This window comes from Pseudopipra pipra, chromosome 4, assembly GCF_036250125.1.
Source record: "Pseudopipra pipra isolate bDixPip1 chromosome 4, bDixPip1.hap1, whole genome shotgun sequence".
NCBI classification, from domain to species: domain Eukaryota; kingdom Metazoa; phylum Chordata; class Aves; order Passeriformes; family Pipridae; genus Pseudopipra; species Pseudopipra pipra.
Window position 1 is genome coordinate 5,157,187 of NC_087552.1, and position 15,656 is coordinate 5,172,842.

A 15,656-nucleotide genomic window follows, 5' to 3' on the forward strand; every position below is an offset into this window, starting at 1 on the left:
GCCCGTCCTGCCTCCCGCTCCGCTGCCCGTCCTGCCTCCCGCTCTGCTGCCCGGCGGCGCCTCGCGCGGCTCCCGCGGAACGGAGCGGGCGGGACCAGGCGGGACGGGACCCCCGGCGGGGCTCGGTGCGAGGCTGGACGGCCGGGGCAGGGGCCGGGGCCGGCCGGCGCTGGCGGCGGGGGGCGGCGGGGGCCCGGCGCGGCGCGGGTCCGGCGGGGCGCGGCGCATGGCCGGGGCGGCGGCGGGGGGCATCGCCACCCTGCCCGACGACGGCGGCGGCGGCGCCTTCCCCCCCGGGCACTTCAAGGACCCCAAGCGCCTCTACTGCAAGAACGGCGGCTTCTTCCTGCGCATCAACCCCGACGGGAAGGTGGACGGCGTCCGCGAGAAGAGCGACCCGCACAGTGAGTGTGTCCCGGCACCGCCGCGCTCGGGGCTGGGGCGGGCGGGCGGCTCCGAGCCCGGGCAGCGGGGCTGCGAGAGGGGCCGCGCCTCGGCCGCCGGCCCGCCCTGCCGGAGCCTCGGCAGCGAGCCTTGCTGGGGAAGCGCCCGTAAAAATGTCTCGTGTGTGAATAAACCCGTGTGTGCGCCGAGGTACGGAGCGAACTCGCACGCACGTACCGCGCCGGCTGGGATGTCCCGGCGAGAAGCCTCGCTGGCCGCTCCGCCTCCAACCTGCCGCGTACAGAGCCCGTCCGGCGCACAGAGGTTCGCTTCTGTGCTCAAAGGTGTCTGAGTTTGTTTTCGTGGCCCTTAAAGGGGTGTAATGGCACTTGACCGCTTCACACGGCGGCGGTGAATGCGTGAGAAGCGTCAAGGTAGAAAGGAGGTGGTTCTTTCTTCCAGCGCGGGGAAGTGCCCGTGAATAGGAGTACTTTTACAGGCGTACAAGTACTCTTACGAACAAAGGTGTAAATTTGTCCAGGGAAGCAGGATTTATAACAAAGTGCTGTCAGAACACCTTTTTTTTTTCTTAAAATGTTGCATGTTGTGATTTTTTTAAAAATTTAATTTAGGATGTCTTAAATACAGATAAAACTTAGGCATTCCAGCAACAGCAGTTTTTCCCTCCATACCTGATCTCTGGGGGGAGGAAGAGGCTCCTGAGCTGGAAACACAGGTTGAGTGGTTGGTGTGGTCTGAGGGTCTGTGCCCGGTGCCCGCTCTCTGACAGCCGGGCTTGCAAGGAGCATGTGGCAGGTCGCTGTCACAAACACAGGCTGCTCCTCGTCCCAAGAACAAAATGCCTTTTGCAGACCTCAGTTTTGAAAGTATTCAGTATGGAGGGTTTGTGGATGTAACGGTGAGGTTTTGATGTGCCCATGAGGCATTTCCTCCAAAGCAGGTACAGGGAGCTGCTGCATAGCCTGTCTGTCAGATTGTCCCAATGCAATTCCTAGTTTGAGAGAATTTATTACTGTTCAAAGTGTGCAGGGCCTGCCTGCAGGCACTTGGCATGAAGAGCAGGTGAAATACCTTACTGTGATCCTTCATCTGCTTTGCACCTGTACTCTGAGTGATGGATGCAGGGACCAGGCAAAAGTCAGAGGACAAAGATGAGAAAGAAGTGAGGAGACAGACCAAAGATTCTTAATATTAGTTTTCACTCTGGACATTCACCATTTGCAAAACAATTGTTTTTTTCCCAATAATTCCAAAGAAATCCTGTAACAGAGCATTCACAAATAACAATATTGCCAAGCTGGGCTTCAGTCTGAGGCTGTTCTATTTTGTGACTCTTTGATAGAAATACTGTACATATGACGGGCTGAAAATACATGTGGAATTGTATATTTTGGGAAAGTTTAGCATCCTTTATTAGGCCAACAAGTATTCTTAGGAAAAGCTATAGGAAGCTTTCAGACTTGGTCCTATGTGTTTGCATTTCACCCTTTCTCACGTACTGGCTTAAAGGGAAGCTTAGTCAAGGTTGTGTTAGTAGTAACAAAGGAAGTTTGTTGCCAATATAATGCAGTAAATGACTGAGTGTGGATTGTGAGGCGCTGATGCCTAAAGCAAAGGGTTGATTCACCACGGAGGTGGGTGGCTTGTGTTTTACGCAGACCCCTCGGTTACTGCACGGGATCGAGTCTGTGCTGGAAAGGGCGCGGGGATATATTCATGTTGCTTCAGCCTTCTGTATTTGGGAGATGTGGGAATGAATCCTTACAGGAAAAAAGTCTCATTAGTTCATCAGACATGTCACCTCACCCCCAGAAGTAGCTGTGAAAATATGCTGGAAATGTGCGGGGAGATGGTGTTGGGTTGAGGATGTTCAAGACTGAAGGTGGGTCCCAGACATTGCCATGGATTTTGGGTTCTTGCCTCATTCCCTAATTTTGCTTTTTGTGGTGGAAAATGCCAGATAGTGGTGCATGTTTTTCTGTGCTCACTTGGCTGGGCCAGGCTGCCTTGAGTGGAGGTGATGTTTATTGCTGCCATTTTTTTCATCACAGAGCTCCCCCATAATCATCTCATCCCCCCTGCCTTTTCTTATTATTCTGTCAGGAAAACTAACACTAGTTTTACATTCTTGAGTCTGTCTAATGTTGTGTTTTCTCTTATCGATGCTAAAATTTTTAACTGACTTCTCATGCTGCTTTTCTAGTAGTGAATTCTGTATGAAAATCTTTCTAGTTTTGGTGGTACTGCCTTATTCTTTCACGTTTCTGTTTTGCTCTATAGCTTTATTTTTGCTGTCATTTCTTTCGGGCTCTCCCTTTTGTCTCTGTACTTTTCCTTCCCTGTCTCTTCAGTACTATCTGATCACTAGTATTCTTTCCCCTTTCCTTTGGCACTTGTGTCTCTGAGGCTCCTCTCTCTTTTGACCTTTTTCCCTCTTGAATGAATGGTGCCAACAGGTAAAGGAAAACCTGAGTTGTAAATGGGTGATGTGGCCTCTGCCCTGTGCTGCAGCAACTCAGACACCCCAGAGCTCCTTGGGTACCCTCAGCTTGGCACTCTCTGCCAACTGCAGAAAACCCCTTTGTTTAAAAAGAGCAGTTTGTAAATGTGGAAGGCTGGTGGGATTTGCTTCCAACAAGCCCACCTGGGCACAGGAGCGCTGCCATGCCTGAGCTACTGCCATGCTCTCCTTTTCTCATTATCAGACAGCTCTTGGCTTGTTACTTTCTCTTTTTTCCTTTTTTCCCCACTTTTTTTTATTCCCTTTTTCCTGGAAAAACTCTAGTTCTGAGAATCAGAAAATAATCAGTGCTCGAAGCGTCAGCGAGGCGCGTTGCTGCGGCACTGCATGGTTCACATCCTCAGCATCCTCGCTGTAAATACGTCACTCTGCTGCACTCTGACCCGCTGAGTGCTGCTCTGGGGAAGTCCTCGTGAAATCTCCTGGTATGCCTGGCTGGCATGGCAGATGGCAATAAATCCTGGACAACGTGGGGAGACTTTTAAATAAGGAAATTAGCAATGAAAATATTCACCTCGACTAACTCGCGGTCATTTTTTTAGTTAAGCTAAAGGGTTTTTTAAGATGGTTTTGAGGAAAGAAATGCAGTGGCTGCAGAGAATTTGGTTTACAAATAATTAAAAGACAGTTGGGAGAGATGCTTGTGGTAGCTGCTATTTTTATGAATTAATTATACAAAATGGCATTTCACTAGCATGTAATCCATTTTACTTTTAAAGGAAGTTCTTATTTTAGAAGGCAAATTACTACCTCCTTATGTTTCAGACCAAAGTTTAATACTATAAACAAATTTCCATGATCCACATCCTTTTTTGGTGGCCCCTTTCTGCCTCTTGCACTCAGGGATGGCTTGTTTGTAATACACGTCTGGTTCGTGTCCTGGCACTGAGAGTTTTGACTGTTTCACACTCACCTCGTTCACCTTCGTTTATTCCTAATTGCATCGTTAATGAAATTAGGAATGGCAGTTGGCGTCCACTGGAATTGGAATTGTGTGATTCACACAGGACAATACGTCCTACGGTCCTACGTGGTCGATGTTGCCACATCAGATGTGCATGGTGCAGTGACTTCAGTGAAGTGCCCCTTTGGACACACTCAGGGGACTCCATTCCCAGTTTTTTTCCCTTGAAGAGGTAGTTTGAGACAAACAAGAAACAGAAGGTGCTTTCTGAGAGTTTTGTTGTTTAAAGCAAAACAAAACCCACGCTGTTTTGTTGTTGTTGTTGTTGATCAACAACTTCTGCTTTATGCAGAAAACTTACAAAGAACACAGTGTTTTTGGAAAGGCTTTTAGAAACTCTCCAGAGGTGTTTCCCTCAAAGAGGCTACAGTGCCAGCGAAGGGGAAAAGCATGGGGAATGGAAAGGGAACGCTTATCCATACATTTAGAAAATGTCTAATAGCACAGCTGGTTCCCTTCACAGTTTCCCTCACTGAGGAATGGTTGGCATTTATATATTTCCATAATTTCTCAAGCAGCTTTGCTTCATGATGAGCATAAACCAAGACTGTGTCCAAGGAATCCCGAGCCATTCTTATCCACTCCTTAATGAGGTGACAAGGTTCCAGCCTCTCACTCAGATTCAGCAGCGTGAGCTGAATCAACCCTGCATATTGTCTGAAATACCTTCTTTCTGCTCAGTACCTGGCTCCTCTTTCTGTAGAAAATGTAAAATAGGGTAATACTGATCCAGGAAAATTTCTTCTTAAGGAAGTTCCTTTCATAAGTCGTTGTTAATGTTAAGATTTTGACTTGTCTCTTAGACAACATTTAAATGGCTACTCTCTAAATATTTTGAAAAGACTCTACTGAAAGTATAGGCCGACTTTCAGAGAGCTCAGTCAAGACAGTAGAAATCTGACTGTTGCTCACGTGGTGGAAGAAAACTAAGGGGGGTCCTCAGAAAGAAAAATTGAGCAAACGTCAGGAAGTGTTTTAGTATGTTCAGTGCCTGGTGTTTAGGTTTTTATAGGTGCATAAGTTGTTTGGGAGTTGGGAGACTATGAACATTTTGTGTCCCACAGATGTGGCCGGAGGTGTTGACAGGGTACCCACCCTGTTCCAAATCTTAGGTGAGAGGTGACTTTTCTTTAAAAAAAACCTGCCCTTAAATGTTCAAATCTTCTGCCCAAGTCCTTCTGAAAATAGACTCTTTTTGCATTACTTTTGATCTGTTGCACAGACCTTCACTGCCTTGCCAAGTACTAACTCTTTGCGACACAGTCAGCACAGAAATTCCTCCCGGCTCTGGGGTGTAGCTGATTTTAGGGAATGAGGTAGCAGAGACCCCCCGTGCAAAAAAAGTTGAGGATAGGCTTCCTTTGCTTACTTTGTCATAGAAACCATCACGTCTTTTTGTCTGTCATCGTGTCTGCTAATCCTCTGTCCCAGATCTTACTGAGTCTTGCCCACCCCGAAGGTGTGTGACCAAGCAGCGGGTACACTCTGAAGATGGATCAAGACAATCCGAGATGTCTCTGGTGGGCCATGAACTGTGCTGTCTCTCCCAGCTGTTTTCCACCCAGTTTGGACAGGGCTGTTGGGAGAGGGGAAGGTTCCCAGGGCACCACCACCGACAGGTACACTAGAGGGCAGGATTTAGCCCGTAAATTGTCTCTCAGGCTTTGGAAATCGGGAGCGCTTTTAAGTACTTCCATGGCTTTGTTTGCAGAAAATGATAGTCCAACACCTCTTAGCCATTGCCGAGTAAGACAAATATAGATAACAAAATACAGCTAACATGTAGTGAGGTTAGATGGCTGCTGTTGGTTTTTATTTGGTTCATAAATGCTTGAAATTTGTGCAGCTGATTCTAAGAAAAGGTTTATCCTGTGGTGGAGTCACATTGAAAAGCATTTTACAGAAAATGAACTATTTTAGTAATTTTTTTTAAGATATGATTTCTTTTGACCTACTAGAGGATGAGACTAAATTGCAGTTAGTCAAAACCTGTGGGTTTGGGGTTTTCTTTCTTTCTTTTTTTTTTTTTTAAGCGTGTTTTGGTGATACTACTGTGGAGTTTTCAGAGTTATTCAGATTCATCTGGTGGTAGAAAAGCAGCTTCAGGTTCTGTGTTCTGTAATGAAAGCAAGAAAGGTATCAAGTGCACAGACAGCTGAAAAGGCAAGAGGTGTAGCACTGATTTCAGCAGTAGAATTAACAGTTAGAGAGTTCGAAAGATGCTTGGAGAGAAACCCCAGAAAAATGCCCCCTTCTTGTGTTCAGTTTCCACAGAATACATATACGGGTTCCTGTTCCAAGGCAGTTCTTTGGACAGAATTCTGTTTAATTGCCCTTTAATTAATAAATGTCTCAACCTGAATTTTAAATCATAATCTTCTCAGTAACACTTTGCTTAGGTAAAATTTTTCCAACTCCTTGGATTACATTTATGGCAAGCAGTTTTAAAAAATAATTATTTGGTTACTATGGTTTTTAGCACCTTTGGGAGCGTTGCCTTGGGATCACTGGCCATCTTTTTCAGGATACTGGAGAGGTTGTACTGAACCGGTTAATAACCCTAGAATTAATTAATGGTGCTTTTTGACTGTCAGTGGCAGCGTGTTTAGTGCAATTATGCAACAAACCCAAAACAGACTATGTAACCCTAATGCAAGCCAGAGAATGCTCAATTTACTGCTACTGAAGAACTTATATGTATAAAATCTGTAAATTGATTACTCATCTATACCAAGCAGTACTTGAAATGTTTATGGCATGATTTTTGAAGCCTAAAAGCTGGTAATGGGATAGTGTTTCATTCCTGATGGAGAATTAATTGCCTTTGCTTTTGTTAGTACCTGTTTTAGACTCTGCGTTTCAAAATAAAGCAACTCTCTCATCTCCTGTCATTTTCAGTAGTGTGTTTTGTGACCATATGTGCATGAACTTGTTTTCCTGTCTGCGTCTTCTGCTGCCTCCAGACTTGTCAATAAAAATGCTAGGAGGGTGGCTCTCTGGAGTGCTGGTGGCATTTCAGTGTTACTGTCTTACGTAGTTTTTTGTTTCTTCAGGGTAGGGCCAGATTTTGACTGGAGCCTGATATGATGGGCTGAGAATATAAATGAGATGATGTCTGCAAAGCTGGGTGGAGGTTGTCTTGCACAAACTGTCATGGTGCACTGCTGGTGCTGTGTGAACCCGTCACTCGTGTTTGATTTCCAGAGGTTGAAACCGCATGGCTCGAGGGATTCAATGGAGAAGGATACTGAGGGTACCGGGAAACGGCAAAGTAGCACCAGACTCTATGGTCATTTGCAGTGGCAGTGTGGTGAAATTGTGCTCTTGTATTGCAGAGCTTGTTGGCTTCTCTCTTACCTTCTGATCAGATTTCACCAGATCTCATAAACCCGCAATCACCAGGATTCCAGCTGGAATGCGCAAGTCGCAAAATCCCGACAGCCGCGGCTGTGGGATACTGCGTGGTGGTGTGTGTTGTAAGAGCAAGGATAGATGTCAGTTGTGATACAGCCTGAAAGTATTTGCAGTCTTTTTCCTGGCTCTTTCCTTTCTGCTCTCAGGCTGACCCCCGATGCCTGAGGTCCATCTGCAAACTTCCACCGTGCCAGTGTGTTTTGTCAGACATTCTGTGGAATGGAGGGACACGTTACATTTCAGGTTGGAATAGTCATTTTGGAACCATATTACAAAGAATGTTGATACAGGCCCACAGCTCTGGGAAGACCAGTAGTGAGACTGACATTTCTGGATCTAGAGAACCACACCTGTAGAGCAGCTCTGTGCAGTTGCTCCACTAGGACCTGTTGGCAACAGAGATGAATACAAAAATGGGAGCATGTTTTAGTGTGGAGAAGCAGCCACTGAGGACCATGTAGAGGCTCTCATCTCTGTTTAGAAGTCACCTAGGGAATCCTGCTGTACAGGCTCGTTAGGCTGAACTGTTTTTGGGAAATAGTACATGGATTCAGTTCACTGGGTTTCTCTACCTGTGACGGAGCAGTTGGGATGAAGAGCTGAACGTGCTCCTGGCCATGCCTCCCAGTGTGTAAATAGGAAGGATTCATTTAGTGGTTTTGCAGATGTTTACAGACTTCACTATGGATGTTTTACTGACAGTAATGTAGTTCATCCAGGAAAACTGAAGAAAAAGATGTACAGTGCTCCTGTCCTTAGAAATACAAGAATTCCTCAAAGCTGAAGAGGGCTGCAGTGATCAAGCTCTCATAACGTGGATCAAGATTGTCTGTGGGATTCTATATTAGGAGAAAACACTGCTAGGAGTAAGAGATGGCTGCATGCTGATTTGATGTGGTGTAAGTCAGGGCAGCCAGTGCTTGTAGCTGTCATACTTCAGGAGCATGTTCTTCCAGTGATCTCTGGAGCAGTGTGGATATTGAAACCATCACATAGATTCAAACCAGCATAGTGAGCACATAGTGACCACTGCTTCTGGCCGAAGCAGCAGGGACTGAAGTAGCCTCTTCCAAGCTACAGATTCTGAGGTCTCTCTCTTGTTGTCAGGAAAGTGTTCATGTCCATTCTTAGCATGGTTTGAAAGCATTCAAAATAAGCAGGGAGAGCTGGAAGCTGGGGAAGTGACTGCAGCCTGATCCCTCTCTCTGTGGTTCTGCAGACCAAGGTTTTGGCTCCCCAGTACAGGCTGGGTCCCACAATGTATTCTGCCTCCTCACAGTGACCATAGGGGGTTGTAAAATTAAGGATTGTTACCCAGTTAGTACTATGCATTTTGTTTTCAGTTAAGGAATTTGGTTTCTTTCAAAGAACAGCTCTTCACTCACTCAAGGCTGCATTCAAAAGCAAATTAGAGCCTTTTTGTGAAGACTGATTCATTACTATGCTGGGTCAGCAGCGATTGACAGCTCTTGTCCTTCATTGCAGGTCATGCTGTTCCCCTGTGGATGCATTATTTAAAGGTCAGCAAAGGGTGGTTACACAGCTTGATGGAAGGGGATGAAATAGATGGAGGATGAAGTAAGTCTCTGGGCTTAATGTTGCATTTGCATTGCTCTTGCAGTAAAGGAGATGGGCAGGCACCAGTGGAATACTGTGTGCATTTTGATTGGGGTTTTTTGTTGTCTTTTTGCGAAAGTATTTATTAAAGACTAAGTGATTAATTCAGCTTCATTGGTATTAGAGATGGGGGAAATGCAGACCCAGCATGTCTCAACCTTTTGGCCAGATTAAGAGCAATCGGCTCTAAAGGGCAACTTAATTAACAGGAGCTCCTCCTTATCGGGTTGTTCCTTCTTCCTGCTGCTGTCTGCTGTGCCATCTCCCTGGCACCCCGTGTGCCTGACACAGTTCCTCTTTCTCCACTGTGCTTCATACTCTCTTGAAATCCCATTTGCTGATGATTCTTGGCATTCCTAAAATCCAGCTTTTCCTTTCCAACTGTGACACTAAGGCTTATTGAGCCCATGGGTTGGCAGTTTCTCCCCACTGCTCTGGCTGCCTTTTCCTTTCATCTCGCCTGTTACTCTTATGATCAGTCACGGCCCTAAAATACGATGTACTACTGAGCAATTGTGTGAATCACGTGAAGGAAGAGCACTACAAATACCTCTTAGAAGTGATACATTTTACCTTTGCTTTCTTCTGAAGTGAAGTTCCTGGGTTTGTCTTGGGTCGTCCCCTGGTTTTATGTGTTTGTTTTGCTGCAAGTGAAACCCAGGTCATAGTTACAAGGAGATTGTGTATGCACACTAAATATAAAGCTGAATTTCTGCACATTCTGTATGTCTTCTGATATTAGTGACATGGCTGTGTTGGCTGAACAGTTGCCCCACCTTTGTTCTAAAGGTGAACACTCAAAAGTGGTTATTTTGTTATTTATGTGAGTGAATACTAAAGGAAGCAAAAGCAGTTGAAAGAAACATGATGGATTATTTTACCCTTGCTAAGAAAACCCCTTGGGAAAAGCCCTAAGAAACATGTGTGACCATGCATTTGTTATTTTTGTAAATTGAGACTTGGGGATGAAAGTATCAGTAATTTGGAGACTAGGCTTTATTACCTGTAATATGAATGAAGCACCTGAGGATGCTGTGTATTTGCTAATCCGTGCTTCCTGGGGAGGATTCCCAGTGTCTCAGGTGCATGTTCAGTAGAGCTGGATTTTTGTAGGAACTGAGGTCACGATACAAATGAGAATAGGTGAATAGAGAAATAAATTCCATCGTGTTCAGTATCTGTGCTACTTATAAAGGTGAAACCTCCTAAAATCTGTGGAAGTCCCTGTTAATGTGGTTGATTAGGTTAGTGGGTTGATACTTGAACAGTTACACAAGTTACTGTTCTGTTTAAAGCCTTGGGTTTACTCCTAAGTGTAACCGGAACTTCCTGAAGTGTTTGTGTTTCAGAAGTGTGTATTTTTGTTGTAGATGTTTACATTTTAGAGACCTCAGGTCTGTCTGTGAGTGGTTTTTTTGCCTCTGGCTGGCAAAAAGGAAAAAGATACACTTAGAATGTTGTCATGCAAAAGCAAAGAAATGTGCCTTTGTATGGGAGCGTGACTCACAGTTTCTCACTGTGACACTCCATTGGCTTGATTGTTTTTGTTGCAGTTCTGATGGTTTGGTTTATTAACAGACCACCTCTCCTGCTAAGGTTTGTGAGCAGAGTTGTTCTGCTGTTTGCAATCTGAAGACTGGGGATGCCTCACAGGTCAACACAAAACTTATCAGTTAGTGGAAGATGTTAATATGTCTTTGAGAAAGAGATATCAAACTGTCAGAGACTAAATGTGGGAGAGAGAGACACAAGATACTTGGGACAGAGAGACACAAGATACTTGTAATTCCTAGAGACAAGTTACAGTAGGCACATCCAGCTCATGGGCTGGGGTTTGGATCTGATCCAGCTGGGCAGCTTTGGCTCCAGAAATGCCAAAATGGGGGTAATGAGATGTGTGTGTGTAAATACATGTGTATCCTTGAACCGGCCCTTGGGCTTGAGAGGGTTTGTCGTGTTAGGTGTGGAGCAAACACGTCCGACTCCGTGTGTTTTGCTTGGACACCTGGCTGGGAATAGATGTTGCCCCTAAGCACGAAGGAATCTGCCAACTTCAGCTGAGTACGGCAGAGTGGGGATTTGGCTGTGGGGGGTTTATTCTTATTTTCCCCCTCTTTTTTTTGTGAATTTCCTTGCATTTCTGACACTTACTCCCTCTGGAGCTGCCCCACCTCTGTAGCAGTGAGACTGCTTTGTGCTTTCCCGTGGGCATGGAGGTGCAGGAGGAGGACGGGTGATGGGAGCTGGCGCAGCAGCTTCACCACAGTGTCATTCGGGGGCCTCATGGAAGGGTTTTCCTTACGGGGCCTCTGCAAATATGTTGGAGATGGGCCCTGAGCCTTTGGCTGGGGTTGAGCTTTTCCACAGCAAACTGTAGTAATGCGAGTCATTGATCCAGAGACGTGCAGCCTGGGAGTTTTCGGGGGTACATAAACTCTCCCTTGCCGTAAACAGAGTGAGAGGTGTTTTGCTAATGACCTTCTCCGTTCAAATAAAGCATCTGTATGGCAGTGAAAATGGGTTGAAATAGTATCCGATTTGTCCTCTCTTCCCAAGGTCCATGAGCTGCTCTGTTAGCTGCAGTGTGGCCACAGGGTTTTCACTCTGAAGCGATGGGGAGTCTTGAGCAGGAGGCTGGACTGGATCCTTCTGACCTGAAGTGTGCGGGATTTTGAGACTGTGGCTGGTACTCTTAGTTTTAGTCTGCATTGAAGTCTTATTTATAGGGATCTTTGCTAGGTGGATTATAGTGAAAATACAGCTGAGGCTGTAATTATGCCTTTATTTGCTGTGTAAGTGTCTCCAAAGCCAGAAGCTCATGGTTGGCTTTTTCTTTAAGGCTCCTTGATGTAGTGGTTAAGAGTTCTCATTTCCCTGTAGAGGAGTAGGAAAATGCGGATTTTATTAATCCATTTGGCTAATACATCCTCACATTCCACCTACTTAAGATGTGTGTTTGCCTGATGCTCTGGTGCAGCACCCTCCTGTCCTGCACACTTACCCTGCTCCGTGTTCACTGGTCTTTTCTCTTCTTGTCTTTTGTTTTATTCCTAATGTGTTTCTGTCCCTTTCTCTTCCCACTCAGACCTTTGTTTTCCCTTTTTCTTACTGATACTGTGGCATACTCCTGCCTCAGAACATCTTAGCCTGTGCAGCTGCTCTGACTGAAATACCAGCAGTGGCTCCTTGCACATGGATTGCCGCAGGCAAAGTGCTTGGGATGCCCCAGGCTCCTCTATGGCTGCCAACAGATTCCAGCCAGGAATGTGAGAAAGGTAGTACCAGCTCAGCAGCGAGCAACTTAAAAAATGTGCAGCTCCCCTTTTCTAAGGCATTAAGTTGGTAGATTTTGCCAAGATCTTCAAAATGAACTGGTTTTGAAGGAGATTTTTGGCCGAACTCTTTCTGCTGCAGAGCAAAGAAACCATTTGGGACCATTTAAGTTAGTGCAGTGTTATTGGGTTTGGACCATTCTAAAGCTTTGCTGGTTTATGAGGACTGTGAAAGGGCTTTGGAGTTTGCATCGTACGTGTGATTTTTCAGTTCTAGTGCTCAGGGTAGTAAAAGAACTTTCGGAAAATGTACATGTTTTCCGTATTCCCCACATTTGCTAACGGCTTTTCTGTCCGTGTTGTGCTACTTGTCCTTAAAATTATTTCCTCCACTGGACTGTGCAAAACTGCCCTGGAAATAGGGGTTTTTTTGAGCTCTTTAGGAAAGGAAGGAAGATCCAGTTTTTAACTGAGATTTGAAATCTTGCCAACCACAAAGCTATTAAATACCACTTTTCAACTTCCATATTCTCAGAAAAGTGTCTCCAAGTTGTGAAATAAATGCCCATTTGTAACTCTCTCTTAAATATGCTGGCTAGTTTAACCTGCAGCTTGTACATCTGTCCTGACCATATACCCTGGGAAAGAGAGCATTTCAGTGCCTCTTGCTGTGTGGTTCATTTAGTGCTACAAATTGTACTGGTTTCAGTGGAAATTCAGGTTTGGCTGTGTAGCTCGTGTTATTCTTCAGCCAAAACATCAGTGAGTACATATTCCTAACCAGAACCTCTGTGTATTGTTAGGAATAAATGTCCCCTCTCTACCCGAAGGCATAGTAGGTTCACTCAAGCTACATCCAAAGTGATGAGTTTTCCCACTTAATGATCATCTCCTTAGATAAATCTGCCATATAGAGATGCAGATGGTATTACAAGCAAGAAGACACATGGGTGTAAAAGAAATTCTGGAAATTCTGAGTGTAGATTACCCTTACAGGTTTAGAAGGCTGTGTGTGTATCTACATCTAATAGTCTTTAATGAGAGCTCTTAACAGCATTAGGTAACACTGGTTTTAAATCCACCTCCTGAATTATACTTCAGTGCCTTAACTTTATTTCATTCGTGTCTTCCAAGGCATTTTTTTATCTTCCCAAAGATACAACTTTATCCTTCTTCCCCAGAGTTTCTCTGCTGGCATGAAATTGCCATTTCTTGCAATTCATTTCTTCTTACTGGGCAATAAAAAAGGAGATGGTCACAGGTCAGCTTATTAGGAGACAAAAGCAAGTCTTTAACGGGAGCAGTAAATTTCCCGAGTCCCTTCAGTTGTCCGTGCGTAAAGGTCACCTCGGTTATATTTGGGATGGGACGTTGTTTTATTTCATAACTTGGTGATGACTGAGCCTCAGTGCTCGGGATGTTTGCTCAGCAGGCCGAGTTCTGTGTTGTCACAACACCAGCAGGAATCGACCGGAGCCTTGTGCTTGGAGTTCCTTGCAAATTAAAGGGCACGGATGTGAACAGTGAAATAACTCACTGCCGTGCTGGAGGGGCCCTCCCGAAGGACTGCCAGAAACTGTGAAAAAGGGCCTTTTTAGGCCTTGGTTAACAAGCTCTTTCACAATAATCTGTGCTACCTTTTTGGGCTACAAATGTCTGAATTATTTTGCTTCCACTGATCTGGTTTTGAGTTATTATGCATAGAGTAATATGCGTAGAGTAATACTACTGAAGTATGAGTAGATCTGAAATGATGGACAGTGTCTGAACTGTTGCTGTTGGTGACCTAAGGGCTGCAAAAGATACAGATCGTTGGTATCAAGTGATAAATTTCTCTTATAACCAATTAACCAAGTTGCAATGAGTTAAACTGAAAACTGTTGCTTCTGGTGTCGATCATGTGGTTAAAATGTGTGTGATTGGTAAGGCTGTGTCTTGGCACCTCCAGATCAGCAAAACACTGTGGCAAATACTCACATTGCTTTCATAAAGCCATAAAATAATGCTGAAAGCTGAAAAACTCACAGCACTATTCTGGCTCTGTTTGTTCATGTGCCTTTGGAGAGGAAAATCCAGTGAAGCTGATTTTGCTTTTGGAACTTTCAGTATTGCAGCACTTTTCAAACTCTGCAGGAAAATCTTTTTTTTTTTCCCTTGTAAAGAGTAACACTTCACCAGCTTCTCCAAACTATACAAATCTTTACAGGCTTTCAAAACCTTTCCTAAAAGTTTATTTTTACAGGATCTGAACTTCTGGCCCAGAGTGATGCTGGAGGATTTCGTGTGCTTTTCTGTCCAGAGAAAGTCACAAAGCATAATAAGTCGGTACTGCAGTAATTAATATTAATTTTCAGCTATTCCACACAGCTGTTCCTTGTTAAGTGTGTGGTGAAAGCTGTGCTTGGGCACATCTCAGAAGTCCATTTCCCGCAGTCCCTGCCCAGAGCACTTTTCCACGTTCTTGCTTCCCCAGAGGGCAAGGAGTTACACCGAAGGGTTTGGAGCTGTTCACGGGTCTGATGTTGGCCTCATGACTTGGGAGGGCTGTATTTTGGATACTTGATTCTGAGATGAAATTAAACCTTGTGCCTGACTTTTTACTTTTACCCTCGAAAAGGGTTTGCAGCAATTACCGGAATAATTTCGTGTTCCTGGTACTCCTGTTGTTGGGAGTTTTGGTTGGTTTCTTCAGTGTTGTCTCTTTTCCCCTTCAACAAAAAGCCAGATAAGCAGTAGCCTCTCTCTGAATCTGGAGAGCTGCTCCTTCTCCAAAATTTACAGTCACTTCAAGCATTTATTGTGATGGCTTTAAAGGTCAAGCTGTTTAAAACTGCATCATTAAATAGAACAAAGAATCTAGTGCACCAGAACAGGTGGGTGAATGAAGCTGGTACCTGAGATGATGGATACCAAGCAGGCAAAGGTGAAAGCTTTCCTATGTTCATCAGAACTGCTGGGTTTGATTCATGGCTAGAAAAATCAGTTTATGTTTTGTGTCAGTAATTCACAGGCAGTAGCTAAATGCTATATGATACGACCTTACAGGTTTTCATTTCTTTAAAATCTTCAATTTCTTCAAAATAATTGTTTCAAATCATGTTCCTGATTTGTATAACGCTGTTTCTTGGGCCTTTGCTGTCCTCACGTACTGCTGCAGTTCTGTCTGTCTGTTCTAACCACTTGTTGGATGTATGAGGTAAACTAATACTTTTCTGTTGGGAACTGCCAGAACATTCAGGGAGCGATATGGTCCTGACTGGTCTCAGTCGTGGCTCTGCCCGTACAGAGCTGTTGCGTATTCAGTGTCCGGCGCCGTTCCGTGAACAGTAAGAAAATCCCATGAACATTTTCCACTTTCTGCGAGCAGCCGACTGTGCCATAAGTGGCCTTTCAGAGAATTTAATGGGTGTTTCAGTTGCCTCTATGTGAAATGAAGATGGAATAACTCGCTCTCCTCGTTTCC

The 15,656-nt window shown here is 44.8% G+C and overlaps 1 protein-coding gene across 1 annotated transcript in view; it reads left to right on the top strand.

Moving 5' to 3' along the window:
* The window catches only part of FGF2 (fibroblast growth factor 2), a 25,583-nt gene continuing 9,927 nt past the window's right edge, over positions 1–15,656 (top strand). The window contains exon 1 of the mRNA XM_064651480.1: positions 1–404. Coding sequence (XP_064507550.1) covers positions 227–404 — 178 coding nt within the window. The 5' untranslated portion in view covers positions 1–226. The remainder of the gene's footprint in view (positions 405–15,656) is intronic.